Raw genomic sequence first — 18,104 nt, forward strand, 5'->3', positions numbered from 1 at the left:
ACAGGGCAAGCACTTGGTAGTCTTTTGCTTGGTGGAGTTCACTATTTGAGTTCTATTTGCAAACTTTCAGGAGAGGCTCTGTGATGTCACGAATGATGTCACGAATGATGTCACTACATTCTGCATGACGTCACCAATGATGTCATCGCACTCCGCATCACTGATTTCAAAGAGCCTTTCTTCATGATCACATGACATTATGCAGTAATTATCTTCAGTCAAGTAAAATACAAGTAAATACAAATACAATTGAAATTCTTGCACTATTTCAATTGTATTTGTATTTACTAAATGTATTCAAAGAATAGCGAAGGGAGAAAATAATTCAGATTTTTATTTCACAATTCAACCTTTTTGAATTCGGAATTTGAATTTCGGGGCTAAAAAAGAGTATGGCTTTTAACGCCACAATTATTGCATTTTTTTTTTGGAATTCTGAATTTGACAAAAGATTTGCAAAGGGAGAAACTAAGTCAAATTTTGATCTTGAAATTCAGATTTCTTTTGAGAATCCTGAATTGTAAGTGAAGAATTCCGAGGATGAAAAGATTTGTGATGTTTAATTTCTGAATTTAGATTTATTTCTGAGATTTTAAAATATGAATTGTGAGGGGACACAAAAAATAGTTCTTAATATTAATCTCAAAACTCAGATTTTAAACTCCAAATTATGACTTTATATTCCTGATGCATAAACTGTAACTTTTTGCATAAATTCAAAGCTAAAAACCATTTCCCACATGTTACCCTATCCTCTTCCCTATCCATCACTTCCATAGGTCAATATTTAGGGCTTTTTCTTTCCTTTCTTTGTAAAGTTCTGTTATTCTTTCTTGCAACACACTGCTAGAAGAACAAAAAACATTTATACTAAGAGATAATAATTCACTATACTGTTTTGATCATTGATGGTTCTGTTTTATATTGAACATAATTGAACCTGCTGGCATTCACAAATCTCACAATTCGACCTTTTTTTAAGAATTCGGAATTTTGAGGCTAAAAAAAGGTCGAATTGTGAGATACAAATCTGAATTATTTTCTCCCTGACACACTCAGACACAGGAGGGCAAACACAGGAAGGAAGACAAGAGACGGGGAGAACAGCATTTCAAAATTAAACCATTAAAACCGTGACAAAAAAATATTTAAGCTCCTACCATATGGGGAAACAATCATATTTATGAGAATACATTTAGAAAATGAAATCTGAATTTCTAGTTTGAAATCTGAGTTTTGAGATTTAAATTTGAACCTGTTTTTCCCCCTAGGAATTCTGAATTCAAACTAAGCATTCTCAGATAAATTATGATTTAGATCTCAAAATTCTAAATGTATTCAAAGAATAGCGAAGGGAGAAAATAATTCCGATTTTTATCTCACAATTCAACCTTTTTTAAGAATTCGGAATTTTAATTTAAATTTAAATTTCGAGGCTAAAAAAGAGTATGGCTTTTGCCACAATTATTGCACCAAATAAGATTAAAGTGAAATATTTCTAGACCTGGTGGACAGAGCCAGTAATACAAGTAAAGTCAACACCCACTCAAAACTGCCACCATGTGGCAGATAAGATATTTTGCATTCATTCTTAAAATATAGCGCCCCCAGTGTACCTATTTGGTATTACATCTGGAAATTAAATATAGCGCCCCTAGTGGACAAAAGTTAGAAATATAATAGCGCACTCTGGTGGACATATTGTATATACATTATAAATAATACAATTCAGTCACACACTAGGGTTCAAATTTAGAACAATTATATTTAGCACATATTTGTATATTTAAAGCATTACACATAAATAATTATTATCAGAAGTACAAAAGGGATTAGTAATTAATCCATAATAATTTCAAGTATTCATCGGTGACGTCATCACTTCGGAGTGACGTCACAACGTGATCATGCTCCGCAAGGTATCAAAGCTGCCGATCAGCTTTTTTACACAGGGCAAGCACTTGGTAGTCTTTTGCTTGGTGGAGTTCACTATTTGAGTTCTATTTGCAAACTTTCAGGAGAGGCTCTGTGATGTCACGAATGATGTCACGAATGATGTCACTACATTCTGCATGACGTCACCAATGATGTCATCGCACTCCGCATCACTGATTTCAAAGAGCCTTTCTTCATGATCACATGACATTATGCAGTAATTATCTTCAGTCAAGTAAAATACAAGTAAATACAAATACAATTGAAATTCTTGCACTATTTCAATTGTATTTGTATTTACTAAATGTATTCAAAGAATAGCGAAGGGAGAAAATAATTCAGATTTTTATTTCACAATTCAACCTTTTTGAATTCGGAATTTGAATTTCGGGGCTAAAAAAGAGTATGGCTTTTAACGCCACAATTATTGCATTTTTTTTTGGAATTCTGAATTTGACAAAAGATTTGCAAAGGGAGAAACTAAGTCAAATTTTGATCTTGAAATTCAGATTTCTTTTGAGAATCCTGAATTGTAAGTGAAGAATTCCGAGGATGAAAAGATTTGTGATGTTTAATTTCTGAATTTAGATTTATTTCTGAGATTTTAAAATATGAATTGTGAGGGGACACAAAAAATAGTTCTTAATATTAATCTCAAAACTCAGATTTTAAACTCCAAATTATGACTTTATATTCCTGATGCATAAACTGTAACTTTTTGCATAAATTCAAAGCTAAAAAACATTTCCCACATGTTACCCTATCCTCTTCCCTATCCATCACTTCCATAGGTCAATATTTAGGGCTTTTTCTTTCTTTTCTTTGTAAAGTTCTGTTATTCTTTCTTGCAACACACTGCTAGAAGAACAACAAACATTTATACTAAGAGATAATAATTCACTATACTGTTTTGACCATTGATGGTTCTGTTTTATATTGAACATAATTGAACCTGCTGGCATTCACAAATCTCACAATTCGACCTTTTTTAAGAATTTTGAGGCTAAAAAAAGGTAGAATTGTGAGATACAAATCTGAATTATTTTCTCCCTGACACACTCAGACACAGGAGGGCAAACACAGGAAGGAAGACAAGAGACGGGGAGAACAGCATTTCAAAATTAAACCATTAAAATCGTGACAAAAAAATATTTAAGCTCCTACCATATGGGGAAACAATCATATTTATGAGAACACATTTAGAAAATTAAATCTGAATTTCTAGTTTGAAATCTGAGTTTTGAGATTTAAATTTGAACCTGTTTTTCCCCCTAGGAATTCTGAATTCAAACTAAGCATTCTCAGATAAATTATGATTTAGATCTCAAAATTCTAAATGTATTCAAAGAATAGCGAAGGGAGAAAATAATTCCGATTTTTATCTCACAATTCAACCTTTTTTAAGAATTCGGAATTTTAATTTAAATTTAAATGTCGAGGCTAAAAAAGAGTATGGCTTTTGCCACAATTATTGCACCAAATAAGAGCAAAGTGAAATATTTCTAGACCTGGTGGACAGAGCCAGTAATACAAGTAAAGTCAACACCCACTCAAAACTGCCACCATGTGGCAGATAAGATATTTTGCATTCATTCTTCAAATATAGCGCCCCCAGTGTACCTATTTGGTATTACATCTGGAAATTAAATATAGCGCCCCTAGTGGACAAAAGTTAGAAATATAATAGCGCACTCTGGTGGACATATTGTATATACATTATAAATAATACAATTCAGTCACACACTAGGGTTCAAATTTAGAACAATTATATTTAGCACATATTTGTATATTTAAAGCATTACACATAAATAATTATTATCAGAAGTACAAAAGGGATTAGTAATTAATCCATAATAATTTCAAGTATTCATCGGTGACGTCATCACTTCGGAGTGACGTCACAAACGTGATCATGCTCCGCAAGGTATCAAAGCTGCCGATCAGCTTTTTTACACAGGGCAAGCACTGCAAGTCTTTTGCTTGGTGGAGTTCACTATTTGAGTTCTATTTGCAAACTTTCAGGAGAGGCTCTGTGATGTCACGAATGATGTCACGAATGATGTCACTACATTCTGCATGACGTCACCAATGATGTCATCACACTCCGCATCACTGATTTCAAAGAGCCTTTCTTCATGATCACATGACATTATGCAGTAATTATCTTCAGTCAAGGAAAATACAAGTAAATACAAATACAATTGAAATTCTTGCACTATTTCAATTGTATTTGTATTTACTAAATGTATTCAAAGAATAGCGAAGGGAGAAAATAATTCAGATTTTTATTTCACAATTCAACCTTTTTGAATTCGGAATTTGAATTTCGGGGCTAAAAAAGAGTATGGCTTTTAACGCCACAATTATTGCATTTTTTTTTTGGAATTCTGAATTTGACAAAAGATTTGCAAAGGGAGAAACTAAGTCAAATTTTGATCTTGAAATTCAGATTTCTTTTGAGAATCCTGAATTGTAAGTGAAGAATTCCGAGGATGAAAAGATTTGTGATGTTTAATTTCTGAATTTAGATTTATTTCTGAGATTTTAAAATGTGAATTGTGAGGGGACACAAAAAATAGTTCTTAATATTAATCTCAAAACTCAGATTTTAAACTCCAAATTATGACTTTATATTCCTGATGCATAAACTGTAACTTTTTGCATAAATTCAAAGCTAAAAAACATTTCCCACATGTTACCCTATCCTCTTCCCTATCCATCACTTCCATAGGTCAATATTTAGGGCTTTTTCTTTCTTTTCTTTGTAAAGTTCTGTTATTCTTTCTTGCAACACACTGCTAGAAGAACAAAAAACATTTATACTAAGAGATAATAATTCACTATACTGTTTTGATCATTGATGGTTCTGTTTTATATTGAACATAATTGAACCTGCTGGCATTCACAAATCTCACAATTCGACCTTTTTTTAAGAATTTTGAGGCTAAAAAAAGGTAGAATTGTGAGATACAAATCTGAATTATTTTCTCCCTGACACACTCAGACACAGGAGGGCAAACACAGGAAGGAAGACAAGAGACAGGGAGAACAGCATTTCAAAATTAAAGCATTAAAATCGTGACAAAAAAATATTTAAGCTCCTACCATATGGGGAAACAATCATATTTATGAGAATACATTTAGAAAATTAAATCTGAATTTCTAGTTTGAAATCTGAGTTTTGAGATTTAAATTTGAACCTGTTTTTCCCCCTAGGAATTCTGAATTCAAACTAAGCATTCTCAGATAAATTATGATTTAGATCTCAAAATTCTAAATGTATTCAAAGAATAGCGAAGGGAGAAAATAATTCCGATTTTTATCTCACAATTCAACCTTTTTTAAGAATTCGGAATTTTAATTTAAATTTAAATGTCGAGGCTAAAAAAGAGTATGGCTTTTGCCACAATTATTGCACCAAATAAGAGCAAAGTGAAATATTTCTAGACCTGGTGGACAGAGCCAGTAATACAAGTAAAGTCAACACCCACTCAAAACTGCCACCATGTGGCAGATAAGATATTTTGCATTCATTCTTAAAATATAGCGCCCCCAGTGTACCTATTTGGTATTACATCTGGAAATTAAATATAGCGCCCCTAGTGGACAAAAGTTAGAAATATAATAGCGCACTCTGGTGGACATATTGTATATACATTATAAATAATACAATTCAGTCACACACTAGGGTTCAAATTTAGAACAATTATATTTAGCACATATTTGTATATTTAAAGCATTACACATAAATAATTATTATCAGAAGTACAAAAGGGATTAGTAATTAATCCATAATAATTTCAAGTATTCATCGGTGACGTCATCACTTCGGAGTGACGTCACAACGTGATCATGCTCCGCAAGGTATCAAAGCTGCCGATCAGCTTTTTTACACAGGGCAAGCACTGCAAGTCTTTTGCTTGGTGGAGTTCACTATTTGAGTTCTATTTGCAAACTTTCAGGAGAGGCTCTGTGATGTCACGAATGATGTCACGAATGATGTCACTACATTCTGCATGACGTCACCAATGATGTCATCACTGATTTCAAAGAGCCTTTCTTCATGATCACATGACATTATGCAGTAATTATCTTCAGTCAAGGAAAATACAAGTAAATACAAATACAATTGAAATTCTTGCACTATTTCAATTGTATTTGTATTTACTAAATGTATTCAAAGAATAGCAAAGGGAGAAAATAATTCAGATTTTTATTTCACAATTCAACCTTTTTGAATTCGGAATTTGAATTTCGGGGCTAAAAAAGAGTATGGCTTTTAACGCCACAATTATTGCATTTTTTTTTTGGAATTCTGAATTTGACAAAAGATTTGCAAAGGGAGAAACTAAGTCAAATTTTGATCTTGAAATTCAGATTTCTTTTGAGAATCCTGAATTGTAAGTGAAGAATTCCGAGGATGAAAAGATTTGTGATGTTTAATTTCTGAATTTAGATTTATTTCTGAGATTTTAAAATATGAATTGTGAGGGGACACAAAAAATAGTTCTTAATATTAATCTCAAAACTCAGATTTTAAACTCCAAATTATGACTTTATATTCCTGATGCATAAACTGTAACTTTTTGCATAAATTCAAAGCTAAAAAACATTTCCCACATGTTACCCTATCCTCTTCCCTATCCATCACTTCCATAGGTCAATATTTAGAGCTTTTTCTTTCTTTTCTTTGTAAAGTTCTGTTATTCTTTCTTGCAACACACTGCTAGAAGAACAACAAACATTTATACTAAGAGATAATAATTCACTATACTGTTTTGACCATTGATGGTTCTGTTTTATATTGAACATAATTGAACCTGCTGGCATTCACAAATCTCACAATTCGACCTTTTTTTAAGAATTCGGAATTTTGAGGCTAAAAAAAGGTAGAATTGTGAGATACAAATCTGAATTATTTTCTCCCTGACACACTCAGACACATGGGGGCAAACACAGGAAGGAAGACAAGAGACAGGGAGAACAGCATTTCAAAATTAAACCATTAAATGAGAATGTCCGTTCGGCACCTCATGACGCATCTACTGAGTACCGGGCGGCTGTATATATATATATGGACAGTGCTGGAATTGGGCCGGTACTGACCGGTACGCAGTACCGGCACTTCTGGTTCTGACCCATGGAGTACCGGCACTTCTTGCTCAGTACCGGCATGCTGGCGGTACTCCGGTACTCATGCACCGTGCCAGTACTCAACACTCTACCGCCGTTCTTATTATACATCCATATTATATGGATGATACGGTGATACGGTGAGTACCGGCCCAATTCCAGCACTGGGGTGACAGTAAGGAGGGCCACTGTGGCCCTCCTTACTGTCACCAGTGACAATGGCACAAGTCAAGTGCAATATCAGCCTGTGACCATCTCTGTTGTCATCGAAAATGATATTGTGGTCAGCCTCCCCAGACTTGCAGATGCATTCCTGGTAATGTTTGGACTAATTTATTTATTACACCTCAGCTATCCCAAAGGACTGACAAACACTTTCGAGTTCACTCAGAAGGTTTTACTTGGTCTGGAAGATGGTAAATTGTCGCCCAAGTTGCAGACCCTCAAGAATGACTTGCTGATGCATGTGTAGAAATTAGTGGTGCACGATAATTATCGGCCCGATAATTATCGGCCCGATAATTATCGGCCCGATATTAGGAATTATGACGTCATCCCGATAAACCCGATAAAAGTATTAATAGCCCCGATAATATACAATATATTTTTTGGGTAAAAAAAAGAACAAAATACTGCGGTGTGGGTGGATTGGGATGAGGGGCGCTTGTTTTTCACTCGGCTCCTCCCGTTTTGCCAGTACTGTGGTATTAGTGATTTAGGAAGAGGGGAGTTTTTCACAAATCCAGCGCTCCCTAACTGCCTGGCTGTGACGTAAATGGTGTGCGGCCGTGAAGCCAGGATAGTAAACAAACATGTCGCCGGTAGTATGGGACTATTTCAAAGTTTCAGAGTTAGATAGTTCGCTTGCTATTTGTATTAACAAATGCAATGCAGAAGTTCCACGAGGAGGGAAAAAGGCAACGAGCTATAATACTTCCAACCTGATTAGTCACCTGAAACATCGCCATCGCTACGATGGTGTGTTAAAAGCGTACGAAGACGCCTGCGCTGCTAAACTAGCGGCGAATCCAAAGCCAGCTGCAAAGGCACCGGGGCTTTTACCTATCGACGAGGCTTTTGAAAAAGGCAAGAAGTTTGCCAGAGACGACCCCAGGGTTAGTTTTGTTCATAGTAGTAATGCTCATGTCATTTGCTCACTACTAGTCTTTTTTTTACCACCAGGTGTGCAAAAACTACAGGTACATTTAATATATATATATATATATATTATATTATTATCGGTTATCGGTATCGGTCTTGAGAAGCAGGAAGTTATCGGTATCGGTTTCAAAAAACCAATATCGTGCATCCCTAGTAGAAATCCATCTGAACAACAGGTGGGGCATTTTAAGGCATTTTCCCTCTACTTCAAAGTGATTTCCTTCTGAAATAAAAATGTCTTAAGAAAGTTGCTGTACCAGTTGCTGCAGGTTTTCAGCCAGGTGGTCAAGCTGCTCAATGTTCCCTTTTACTTGTACATGTTGTATTAATGTCAAATGTGTACTGTTTACCATTGTTCACATCAAAGTGTCTTTGATTTTGAGGGATGACTGTTTGCACTTTAATAATACCAAATATTTCTGATTAACTGGCATTAATCATGTGAATGTGTGTTTATGCGTTTGTTTGTTTGTTGTTGTTGTTGCACTTTAACTCATCCAGATGAAGATTTGATACTTGTTAATGTAATTCATTTACATTTTAGGGTTTTACAGTTAAAGACTGTCATTGTGATTTTATCAAAGTTGTTGCTCTATTCAGGTTTTAACCTAAACGTGCCAGAAGTACAATTGCCTTTGCATTTTTTTTATTTTTTTTATGACTACTTATTTTACTGTCTTGTAAATGTTAACAGGACAGCATGTTAAATAGGAGGGCTAGAAAATAAGAAATGTAGTAAAGCTGTTCAAGTTAGTCACACTCGATTCAATTGAGGCAATCAGTTGTGTCAATGTTTTTAAGTTTTAAGTTATGTGATTTTGAGTTGACTAAGTCAATGTGTTTGGTTTGGTTGAAATAATAAATATTGAGTTCTGTTAACCCAAAAAATAAAAGACTGAGTACTTATGTCTTTAAGTTCTGGTAACTTAATCCATTAGTAGAGGTGAATTCAAATGTTTAAGTCACAGTACCTGAACATATTTGAGTTGACTTAATAAGCCATTTTAATTTGACTGTAATCAATAGGTACATGTAGCATTTAATCCAATTATTTAAGTTCTTGAAAATTGTAAGTTTTGAGTTGATTAACTTAAAATACTTGAGGCAATCAGTTGCCCTAATTTTTTTGAGTTAAGTTTACTTATTGGGGCTTACAGAGCTCAACGAGGCTCCCTCCTGTCAGATGGAGGGAGTCCCCTCTCTCCGGCAGAAACAGGAAATGCCGTAACAACGGTTTCAAATCAGCATCTCTTAGACAAAAAGTTTAAATGAATAACTCAAATAAAACTCCAAACATCTTTCATTGTGTTTCAAAGCTCTTTTAGTTTAAAACCCTTTATAAGCTTCTTAGTTTTTGCAACGGTCTGTAAATATACACAACTTTATAATAAAATGCACACATTTACCTTTTTCTAGACTAAACACAGGTATGATCCTAAGTTAAAACATATGAGGTTATCATGAGGTTGTTAACATCGCAGTTTATCAGTGGACTTGTAAACAGCGTGTTTCCTGACGGACACACACAGCATGACTCGGGTCAGGTAGAGACCGGTCTCAAGTCAGCATCGATCCAGACTCGCTGTTTGAGGGCTTGATAGGCCACTCCCCCTCCACACTCGTTGCTTTGGAACAGCCCTCAATATGGCGGACCCTCCGCATGAACGCGCAAACGGAGGGGTATGGTGTAGGGGGGCGGTTTGGGAATGGGCCCTCGACTCCTCCGTATAGAGACTTCTCAATACTCAAATGTCCCCTTCTCGACTCCTCGACTCCTCGGTCCTCCAGTAGTGACCCGGAAATGAATTTCAGCGCGCCATTTTGAAGGACATCTAATTTCTCTAAATGCACACCGAGGACCGAGCATCGAGCGTCGAGGAGGCTCTCTGGAGGAGCTATAACAGAGGATACACTGATGGGTCCTCCACGGCTCCTTCGTGGATGCATTTCCGGGAACGGTGGAGGCGTGACGCACGGCCGGACTTATCTCAGCCAATGACAGCTCTGCATGCATCCCTCTGGATATTATTTTAGAAACTGCTTTCATCGCGTTGCGATGTTTACAGTGAGAACAGCTGTGAGGTCCTTGCAGAAAGCAGAGCAGTGTACAATATATATCACTCAGTATAACAGGCCTACATTACTCTCTTTATTTGCTGTAGTTTAGTAGATATACAAACAAAGAGTCCAGATGTTTCTAAGACCATTTAGTGCTTCACATAATAAAATACACAACGGCTGTAGCCTGATTATGCTTTAGGAGCTGTAAGTGTGTTTGGTAGGCAGTGTGTATGTATGTGTATGTGTGTGTGTGTGTGTGTGTGTGTGTGTGTGTGTGTGTGTGTGTGTGTGTGTGTGTGTGTGTGTGTGTGTGTGTGGTACAGTGTAGGTGTGTGTTGTACAGTGTGTAGGTGTGTGTTGTACAGTGCGTAGATGCGGCGGACATACGGGTCTCAGTTGGTTTGGTGTCCTCTGCTTATACTTTTAATACTTGTAAATACAACTTTTGGCCCGTAATTTCAATTCCCCATTTCAGCGACCAGAGAGAGGGGGGGGGGGGGGGGATATATCCAGTCTCTGATTGTGTTACGTTATTATGAGAGTGCTCTCATACTTTAAATTGTATATATTTATATAAATATATTTGTGTGTGTGTGTCCGCATCTGTAGCCTGTTATTGTCTCATTATACCGCACTCTCAATGAATTCAAAGTAAATATGTGGGGGAACAATGTTCAGCTGATCTAACAGAGATACAGTGCTATGACAAAACACTGCAACAGCTGATGCAGCTGTTGCCACGTAATAATGAACGGACGTCTCTTTAAAATGACCGCTCAGAGGAGAGGAGTTCTCATTTCTTTAAACGTCTGCTGCTTCCCCTCCTCTCTCCTCGGTCCCCCGCTCGCATCTCCTGTGGGCGGGACTAAGTCTCGAGGAGGGGAGTCGAGGAGGGGAAATTTAAGAATTGAGAAGCCTCGTGTGCATTTCAGCTATTGGGACGTCCTTCAAAATGGCGTGTCTTGATCGATTTCCGGGTCAAGTCCCGGAGGAGGGGAAGAGAGGAATCGAGGAGGGGTATTGGGATGAGGCTAGAGACCCAGATGTAGGCTACTTGCACTGTAGCATATTATTTTCGAATCAATAATTTTTCAAATTATGAATTTCACACATTAAAAAAAAAAAGACATACATTTCTTGGACGTGCTCTGGCTATAGGGGTACCTGCAGCACCGCCTAGTGCCCCCCTAGATACACTGATAGACAACATTGATTCAATTACACCATGAATTATTTATGTTTTGATTTGACAATTGTCATGAGATGTCTCTAAATGTTATCAAATGGAAATGAAAGAAATACTCTCAAAGGGGGACATCTCAGAGTCAAATCCATCGTTCTGCTTCTTAAAACTACGACATGTATTTCAAGAAACAGTTACGATTTATTGTTTGCCTAAATGTCCCACGAGAGGTTTCCATGAGCCTGCATCTTTAGTGCCATGTTCTAGTCTCAAGTGTGGGTCTGGGGAAAAAACACCCTATCTGTTTGGCTGTAATGCCACCAGTGATGCTTTAGAGGGGGCCAACCACTTTGAATACGACCATTTTGCAGGAAACAGCAGAGGAAGAAATCACACATCAACAAAACCCTGCAGCTCAGTACGCTATCAAGGCAACATTTTAGGAAAGCTGTCGGAACGTAGAGTTACGTTTTACTCTGACACCTCGTTCAATGCACTTAGAATAAAACATGTCGTGTGCAGAAGATACAGGAGAGCACGCGCTTGCAGATGGGGGGAAGGAGCTGCCTTTGTGTGGGTCAGAGGAGCAGGGCTTTAAACCAGGACCGGGGGTCGGTCAACCCCCCTCCGCCAGGTTCCTGCAGGTGGAGCTGGAGCTGAACGCCCACCTCCGCCGGCTGTCCTTCAGTGAGCCCGTCCGGCACATCTACAACCCACTGGAGTACGCCTGGGACACGCACCGCTGCTACGTGCAGAGGTACTGTCGCCCCGGACAGAGGATCCTGTTTCTAGGGATGAATCCGGGACCTTTCGGCATGGCACAGACCGGGGTGAGCACCGCGTTTAGATTTCTGTCAGTTAGCTTTTTTTACTTGGCGTACATGTTTAACTGGTAGAAACAGTTAGTCTCAGAGTCTCTGCTCAGTCATGCGCGATGATCTGAATGCGGAAGTTAACCTAAACAACAACAATCCCTATTTTTCACTGCAAGAACATGTTCGTTTTTCCTTTGTTCTTTGTATTGTATTTGTATTGTAACGCCACAATTATTGCATTTTTTCTGTTGGAATTCTGAATTTGACAAAAGATTTGTATAGGTCAATATTTAGAGCTTTTTCTTTCTTTTCTTTGTAAAGTTCTGTTATTCTTTCTTGCAACACACTGCTTGAAGAACAAAAAACATTTATACTAAGAGATAATAATTCACTATACTGTGTTGACCATTCATGGTTCTGGTTTATATTGAACATAATTGAACCTGCTGGCATTCACAAATCTCACAATTCGACCTTTTTTTAAGAATTCGGAATTTTGAGGCTAAAAAAAGGTAGAATTGTGAGATACAAATCTGAATTATTTTCTCCCTGACACACTCAGACACAGGAGGGCAAACACAGGAAGGAAGACAAGAGACAGGGAGAACAGCATTTTAAAATTAAACCATTACAATCTGTGACAAAAAAATATTTTAAGCTCCTACCATATGGGGAAACAATCATATTTATGAGAATACATTTAGAAAATTAAATCTGAATTTCTAGTTTGAAATCTGAGTTTTGAGATTTAAATTTGAACCTGTTTTTCCCCCTAGGAACTCTGAATTCAAACTAAGCATTCTCAGATAAATTATGATTTAGATCTCAACATTCTAAATGTATTCAAAGAATAGCGAAGGGAGAAAATAATTCCGATTTTTATCTCACAATTCAACCTTTTTTAAGAATTCGGAATTTAAATGTCGAGGCTAAAAAAGAGTATGGCTTTTGCCACAATTATTGCACCAAATAAGAGCAAAGTGAAATATTTCTAGACCTGGTGGACAGAGCCAGTAATACAAGTAAAGTCAACACCCACTCAAAACTGCCACCATGTGGCAGATAAGATATTTTGCATTAATTCTTAAAATATAGCGCCCCCAGTGTACCTATTTGGTATTACATCTGGAAATTAAATATAGCGCCCCCAGTGTACCTATTTGGTATTACATCTGGAAATTAAATATAGCGCCCCTAGTGGACAAAAGTTATAAATATAATAGCGCACTCTGGTGGACATATTGTATATACATTATAAATAATACAATTCAGTCACACACTAGTGTTCAAATTTAGAACAATTATATTTAGCACATATTTGTATATTTAAAGCATTACACATAAATAATTATTATCAGAAGTACAAAAGGGATTAGTAATTAATCCATAATAATTTCAAGTATTCATCGGTGACGTCATCACTTCGGAGTGACGTCACAACGTGATCATGCTCCGCAAGGTATCAAAGCTGCCGATCAGCTTTTTTACACAGGGCAAGCACTGCAAGTCTTTTGCTTGGTGGAGTTCACTATTTGAGTTCTATTTGCAAACTTTCAGGAGAGGCTCTGTGATGTCACGAATGATGTCACGAATGATGTCACTACATCCTGCATGACGTCACCAATGATGTCATCGCACTCCGCATCACTGATTTCAAAGAGCCTTTCTTCATGATCACATGACATTATGCAGTAATTATCTTCAGTCAAGTAAAATACAAGTAAATACAAATACAATTGAAATTCTTGCACTATTTCAATTTTATGTGTATTTACTAAATGTATTCAAAGAATAGCGAAGGGAGAAAATAATTCAGATTTTTATTTCACAATTCAACCTTTTTGAATTCGGAATTTGAATTTCGGGGCTAAAAAAGAGTATGGCTTTTAACGCCACAATTATTGCATTTATTTTTTGGAATTCTGAATTTGACAAAAGATTTGCAAAGGGAGAAACTAAGTCAAATTTTGATCTTGAAATTCAGATTTCTTTTGAGAATCCTGAATTGTAAGTGAAGAATTCCGAGGATGAAAAGATTTGTGATGTTTAATTTCTGAATTTAGATTTATTTCTGAGATTTTAAAATATGAATTGTGAGGGGACACAAAAAATAGTTCTTAATATTAATCTCAAAACTCAGATTTTAAACTCCAAATGATGACTTTATATTCCTGATGCATAAACTGTAACTTTTTGCATAAATTCAAAGCTAAAAAAACATTTCCCACATGTTACCCTATCCTCTTCCCTATCCATCACTTCCATAGGTCAATATTTAGGGCTTTTTCTTTCTTTTCTTTGTAAAGTTCTGTTATTCTTTCTTGCAACACACTGCTAGAAGAACAACAAACATTTATACTAAGAGATAATAATTCACTATACTGTTTTGACCATTGATGGTTCTGTTTTATATTGAACATAATTGAACCTGCTGGCATTCACAAATCTCACAATTCGACCTTTTTTTAAGAATTCGGAATTTTGAGGCTAAAAAAAGGTAGAATTGTGAGATACAAATCTGAATTATTTTCTCCCTGACACACTCAGACACAGGAGGGCAAACACAGGAAGGAAGACAAGAGACAGGGAGAACAGCATTTCAAAATTAAACCATTAAAATCGTGACAAAAAAATATTTAAGCTCCTACCATATATGAGTTTTGAGATTTAAATTTGAGAAAATAATTCATATTTATTTCACAATTCAACCTTTTTTTAAGAATTTGAATTTCGGGGCTAAAAAAGAGTATGGCTTTTACCGCCACAATTATTGCATTTTCATCGAAAGCTCCTGATGTAGCACCATTTAAAGGCCTTATACAGTAACGGTGCGCAATGCCCCTTTTAAGTGACTCAGACTGCAAATATTGAACAATTATTTGTTTCTGAATTATCGATTTAATTGATCAGATTTTAGTTTAAAGACTTGCTGGGATTGTTTGCAGCGTAACATTCCTACAACATTTCACTGGAGCTCCGCGGGCAGCAGATCCATCCAAAGACAGGTTTCTTCCACGTGCCTTGTTGTATATTCTGTACACTTCATTTGTTTTACATGCGTGGTTTCCCTTTTGTTGTTTGTATATTGTGCAATGTTATATACATATTATATAATCACGTGGCTGTACATTTTATACTGTAAGTCTTTGCCTTATTTTTTTCTCCTGATGATCACTTCATGGTAATTTTCTTAAGATTAAATCTTGTTGTATTTTTCTCTACGCAACCATGCAACTGACAGGTGATCTTTGACACATTACTGGTATTTAGTTTTTGTATCTGTATAAGCTGTATCATGTATTGAAAGGATGATTCTAACAATAAATGATTACATATTTGGTCTCAATACCACTATTAACATTGTGACATAACCCCCCCTTTTCTAAATTCACATTTAGAATTTTGAGATCTAAATAATAATTTATCTGAGAATGCTTAGTTTGAATTCAGAATTCCTAGCGGGAAAAATAAGGGTTCAAATTTAAATCTCAAAACTCTGATTTTAATCTAGAAATTCAGATTTTTTAAAAAGTAAACCTAGTTCAAACTATAGTTTCCTATTTTTTTTCCAACCAGTTGCTGGTGTGCTGTTTACCTTCAACCAACACAAATCAGTGTCAAGTACTGCAGTAAATGATGTGGTAAAAAAACAAATATCTACTTTTCTGGCCACAGGTCCCGTTTGGTGAGGTGAGCTCAGTTGTGGATTGGCTGCAGATCACAGGGGAGGTGGGTCATCCTCAGGACGAGCATCCAAAGCGGCGGATCACAGGACTTGCCTGCACTCAGAAGGAAGTGAGCGGCGCACGTTTCTGGGGCTTCTTCAGGAAGCTGTGTGGTGAACCAGCACTGTTCTTCCAGCACTGCTTTGTGCACAATCTATGTCCGCTCATGTTCCTCGGGGCCAGTGGGAAGAATCTAACCCCCCCTGAGCTGCCTGCAGGTGAGCGGGAGGCCCTCCTTGCCCTGTGTGACATTGCTCTGTGCCAGGCAGTGGAGGCTCTGGGTGTCTCCATGGTGATCGGGGTTGGGAGGGTGGCAGAGCAGCGAGCGAGGAAAGCCCTGTCCGCAGCAGGGGTTAGGGTCCGAGTCGAGGGCATTATGCACCCGTCACCCAGGAACCCTCGAGCCAATAAGGGCTGGGAGGAAGTAGCCAGAGCCAAGCTGGAAGAACTCGGTGTGTTGTCACTGCTGAACAAGGACAACCTGTGAGCTAACACACCTTCTCTGACACGGGCCTTATCAACAGCAGCCCACTACCTCTGAAAATCGACCAGGATGTGAGAAGTTTGAGTTAGAGACTTTAGTGTGTGTGATGTGATCAATGGGTTAGTGTTCTTCTTAAAAGGGCAGGATCACAATTCCCCTTACAGATCAGTCTGTATTTGAGCTGCTCCAAGGAGATCTCGTCATACTATCCCACGTCTGGCATCACAACTGTCAGCGTATGCAAACTTTATTTTTCTGTAAACATTGATTTGTCTGTTTATCTGAAGGTAGCATGCTGAGCACAGCACTATGGTATTAGGCATTTATTGTAAGAAAAAAACAACACTACTGTCTGTACTGTATATGCTTGTAAGTCTATAGTCAACGTGTAAGCTCAGTGTTCGGTGAGAATGCTGTGTTTAGGAGTTGTTGTCAGGTAATAGCATTAATTCAACTTCTTAGGAATATATTAATACAGGCATTACAAATTGTCCGGACATGTATCCTGTGTATTGGGACACACACTGACCACTAAACATGTCGAAAGAGAAAAATGTATTTCACAATGCGGTGCTTTCCATGCACATATTAGGTATTTGATTTACCTTTAAAAAGGTATTCAATCATTTACCAAGTTGAACATTTATCATTATTATCATATACATTATATAAACAAGGTCTTTCATGTCCTATGTTTCCGAAGAAAATTAAGCTGTATAGGTGCAGTCCTCAGGAAGAAAAACATACTCGGAGTAGTAGCCTGTTACAGCAGGCTCACCGCTGAGTAGTTTATTTTATATTCCCCTATTTAGCGTGCTTTTATATTATTTATTTTACGTGTGCTTGCCTTTTTACTTATTATGTTGATCTTCGACTCTACTTTTGTCTGCACGGTCCCTTTGCTGTATCACTGTACATTACCTCGCTGTGGGACAAATAAAGGCTTTCTTATTGTGATACTCACTGTAGCATTTACATGGTAACCTTACAAAGTTCAGAAACATATTTTGTAGATGTACAGTTGTAAATATTTGATACTGGACCACCGTACAATACTATTTGTTGTATTCTTTATTTAAATGTCTTATTCATTGTTTTTATTTCAATAATGTATTTTATATGTTCAAACAACGATTGTATCCACAATGTGAACATTCAATGTGAATGTGTCTCCCTCGAAGATTAAAGATAAAGGCTTACTGACAACTAAGGCTGATCGTTTGCATGGGGTTGTGGTGCTATGGGTGTTGACTTTTTAGTTATTGCCACACTCACTGTGAGCTAATGTTAAAGGTGCAGTGTGGGCTGCCCATTTATTCTGCCAGTTTAATACACTAATGTAAATGTTTAGATTTCAAACCATCTGTCACTTAATGTATAAGCGTTCTGTTTTTGACTTGGTTTTGTCTTTGTGATTCCCCTGAATTGCTTTTGAATGTGGGTTTGTGCTGAAACTACACTGCCATCTTGTGTTCGTAAGTGAGATCAAGATTCTTACGCAATCAGCGACAGTTCTGGTTCAAAAGACTGATTTACAGAGTATTATTAGCATAGGCTGTATCCAAATCACTGAAACATGAAAGTGCTGATGAGTTTTAAAACACTGT

General features: G+C 36.9%; 1 protein-coding gene across 1 annotated transcript; it reads left to right on the top strand.

The window, feature by feature from the left end:
* The first annotated feature begins 11,850 nt into the window (after window positions 1-11,850).
* On the top strand, window positions 11,851-17,703 carry smug1 (single-strand-selective monofunctional uracil-DNA glycosylase 1). The gene is made up of 2 exons (XM_034229449.1): window positions 11,851-12,303; window positions 15,964-17,703. The coding sequence occupies exons 1-2, from the start codon at window positions 11,983-11,985 to the stop codon at window positions 16,498-16,500; spliced, it is 858 nt and encodes a 285-aa protein (XP_034085340.1). The 5' UTR covers window positions 11,851-11,982; the 3' UTR covers window positions 16,501-17,703.
* Window positions 17,704-18,104: the final 401 nt, after the last annotated feature.

This window comes from Gymnodraco acuticeps, unplaced genomic scaffold (assembly GCF_902827175.1).
Source record: "Gymnodraco acuticeps unplaced genomic scaffold, fGymAcu1.1, whole genome shotgun sequence".
In the NCBI taxonomy this organism is placed as follows: Eukaryota; Metazoa; Chordata; class Actinopteri; order Perciformes; family Bathydraconidae; genus Gymnodraco; species Gymnodraco acuticeps.

What these genes read in the sequence shown, in the direction of transcription:
- smug1 (XM_034229449.1), top strand. Translation starts at nt 11,983, where the DNA reads ATGTCGTGTGCAGAAGATACAGGAGAGCACGCGCTTGCAGATGGGGGG. An exon ending in TCGGCATGGCACAGACCGGG is followed by an intron (nt 12,304 to 15,963) that starts GTGAGCACCGCG and finishes TTCTGGCCACAG; the next exon opens with GTCCCGTTTGGTGAGGTGAG.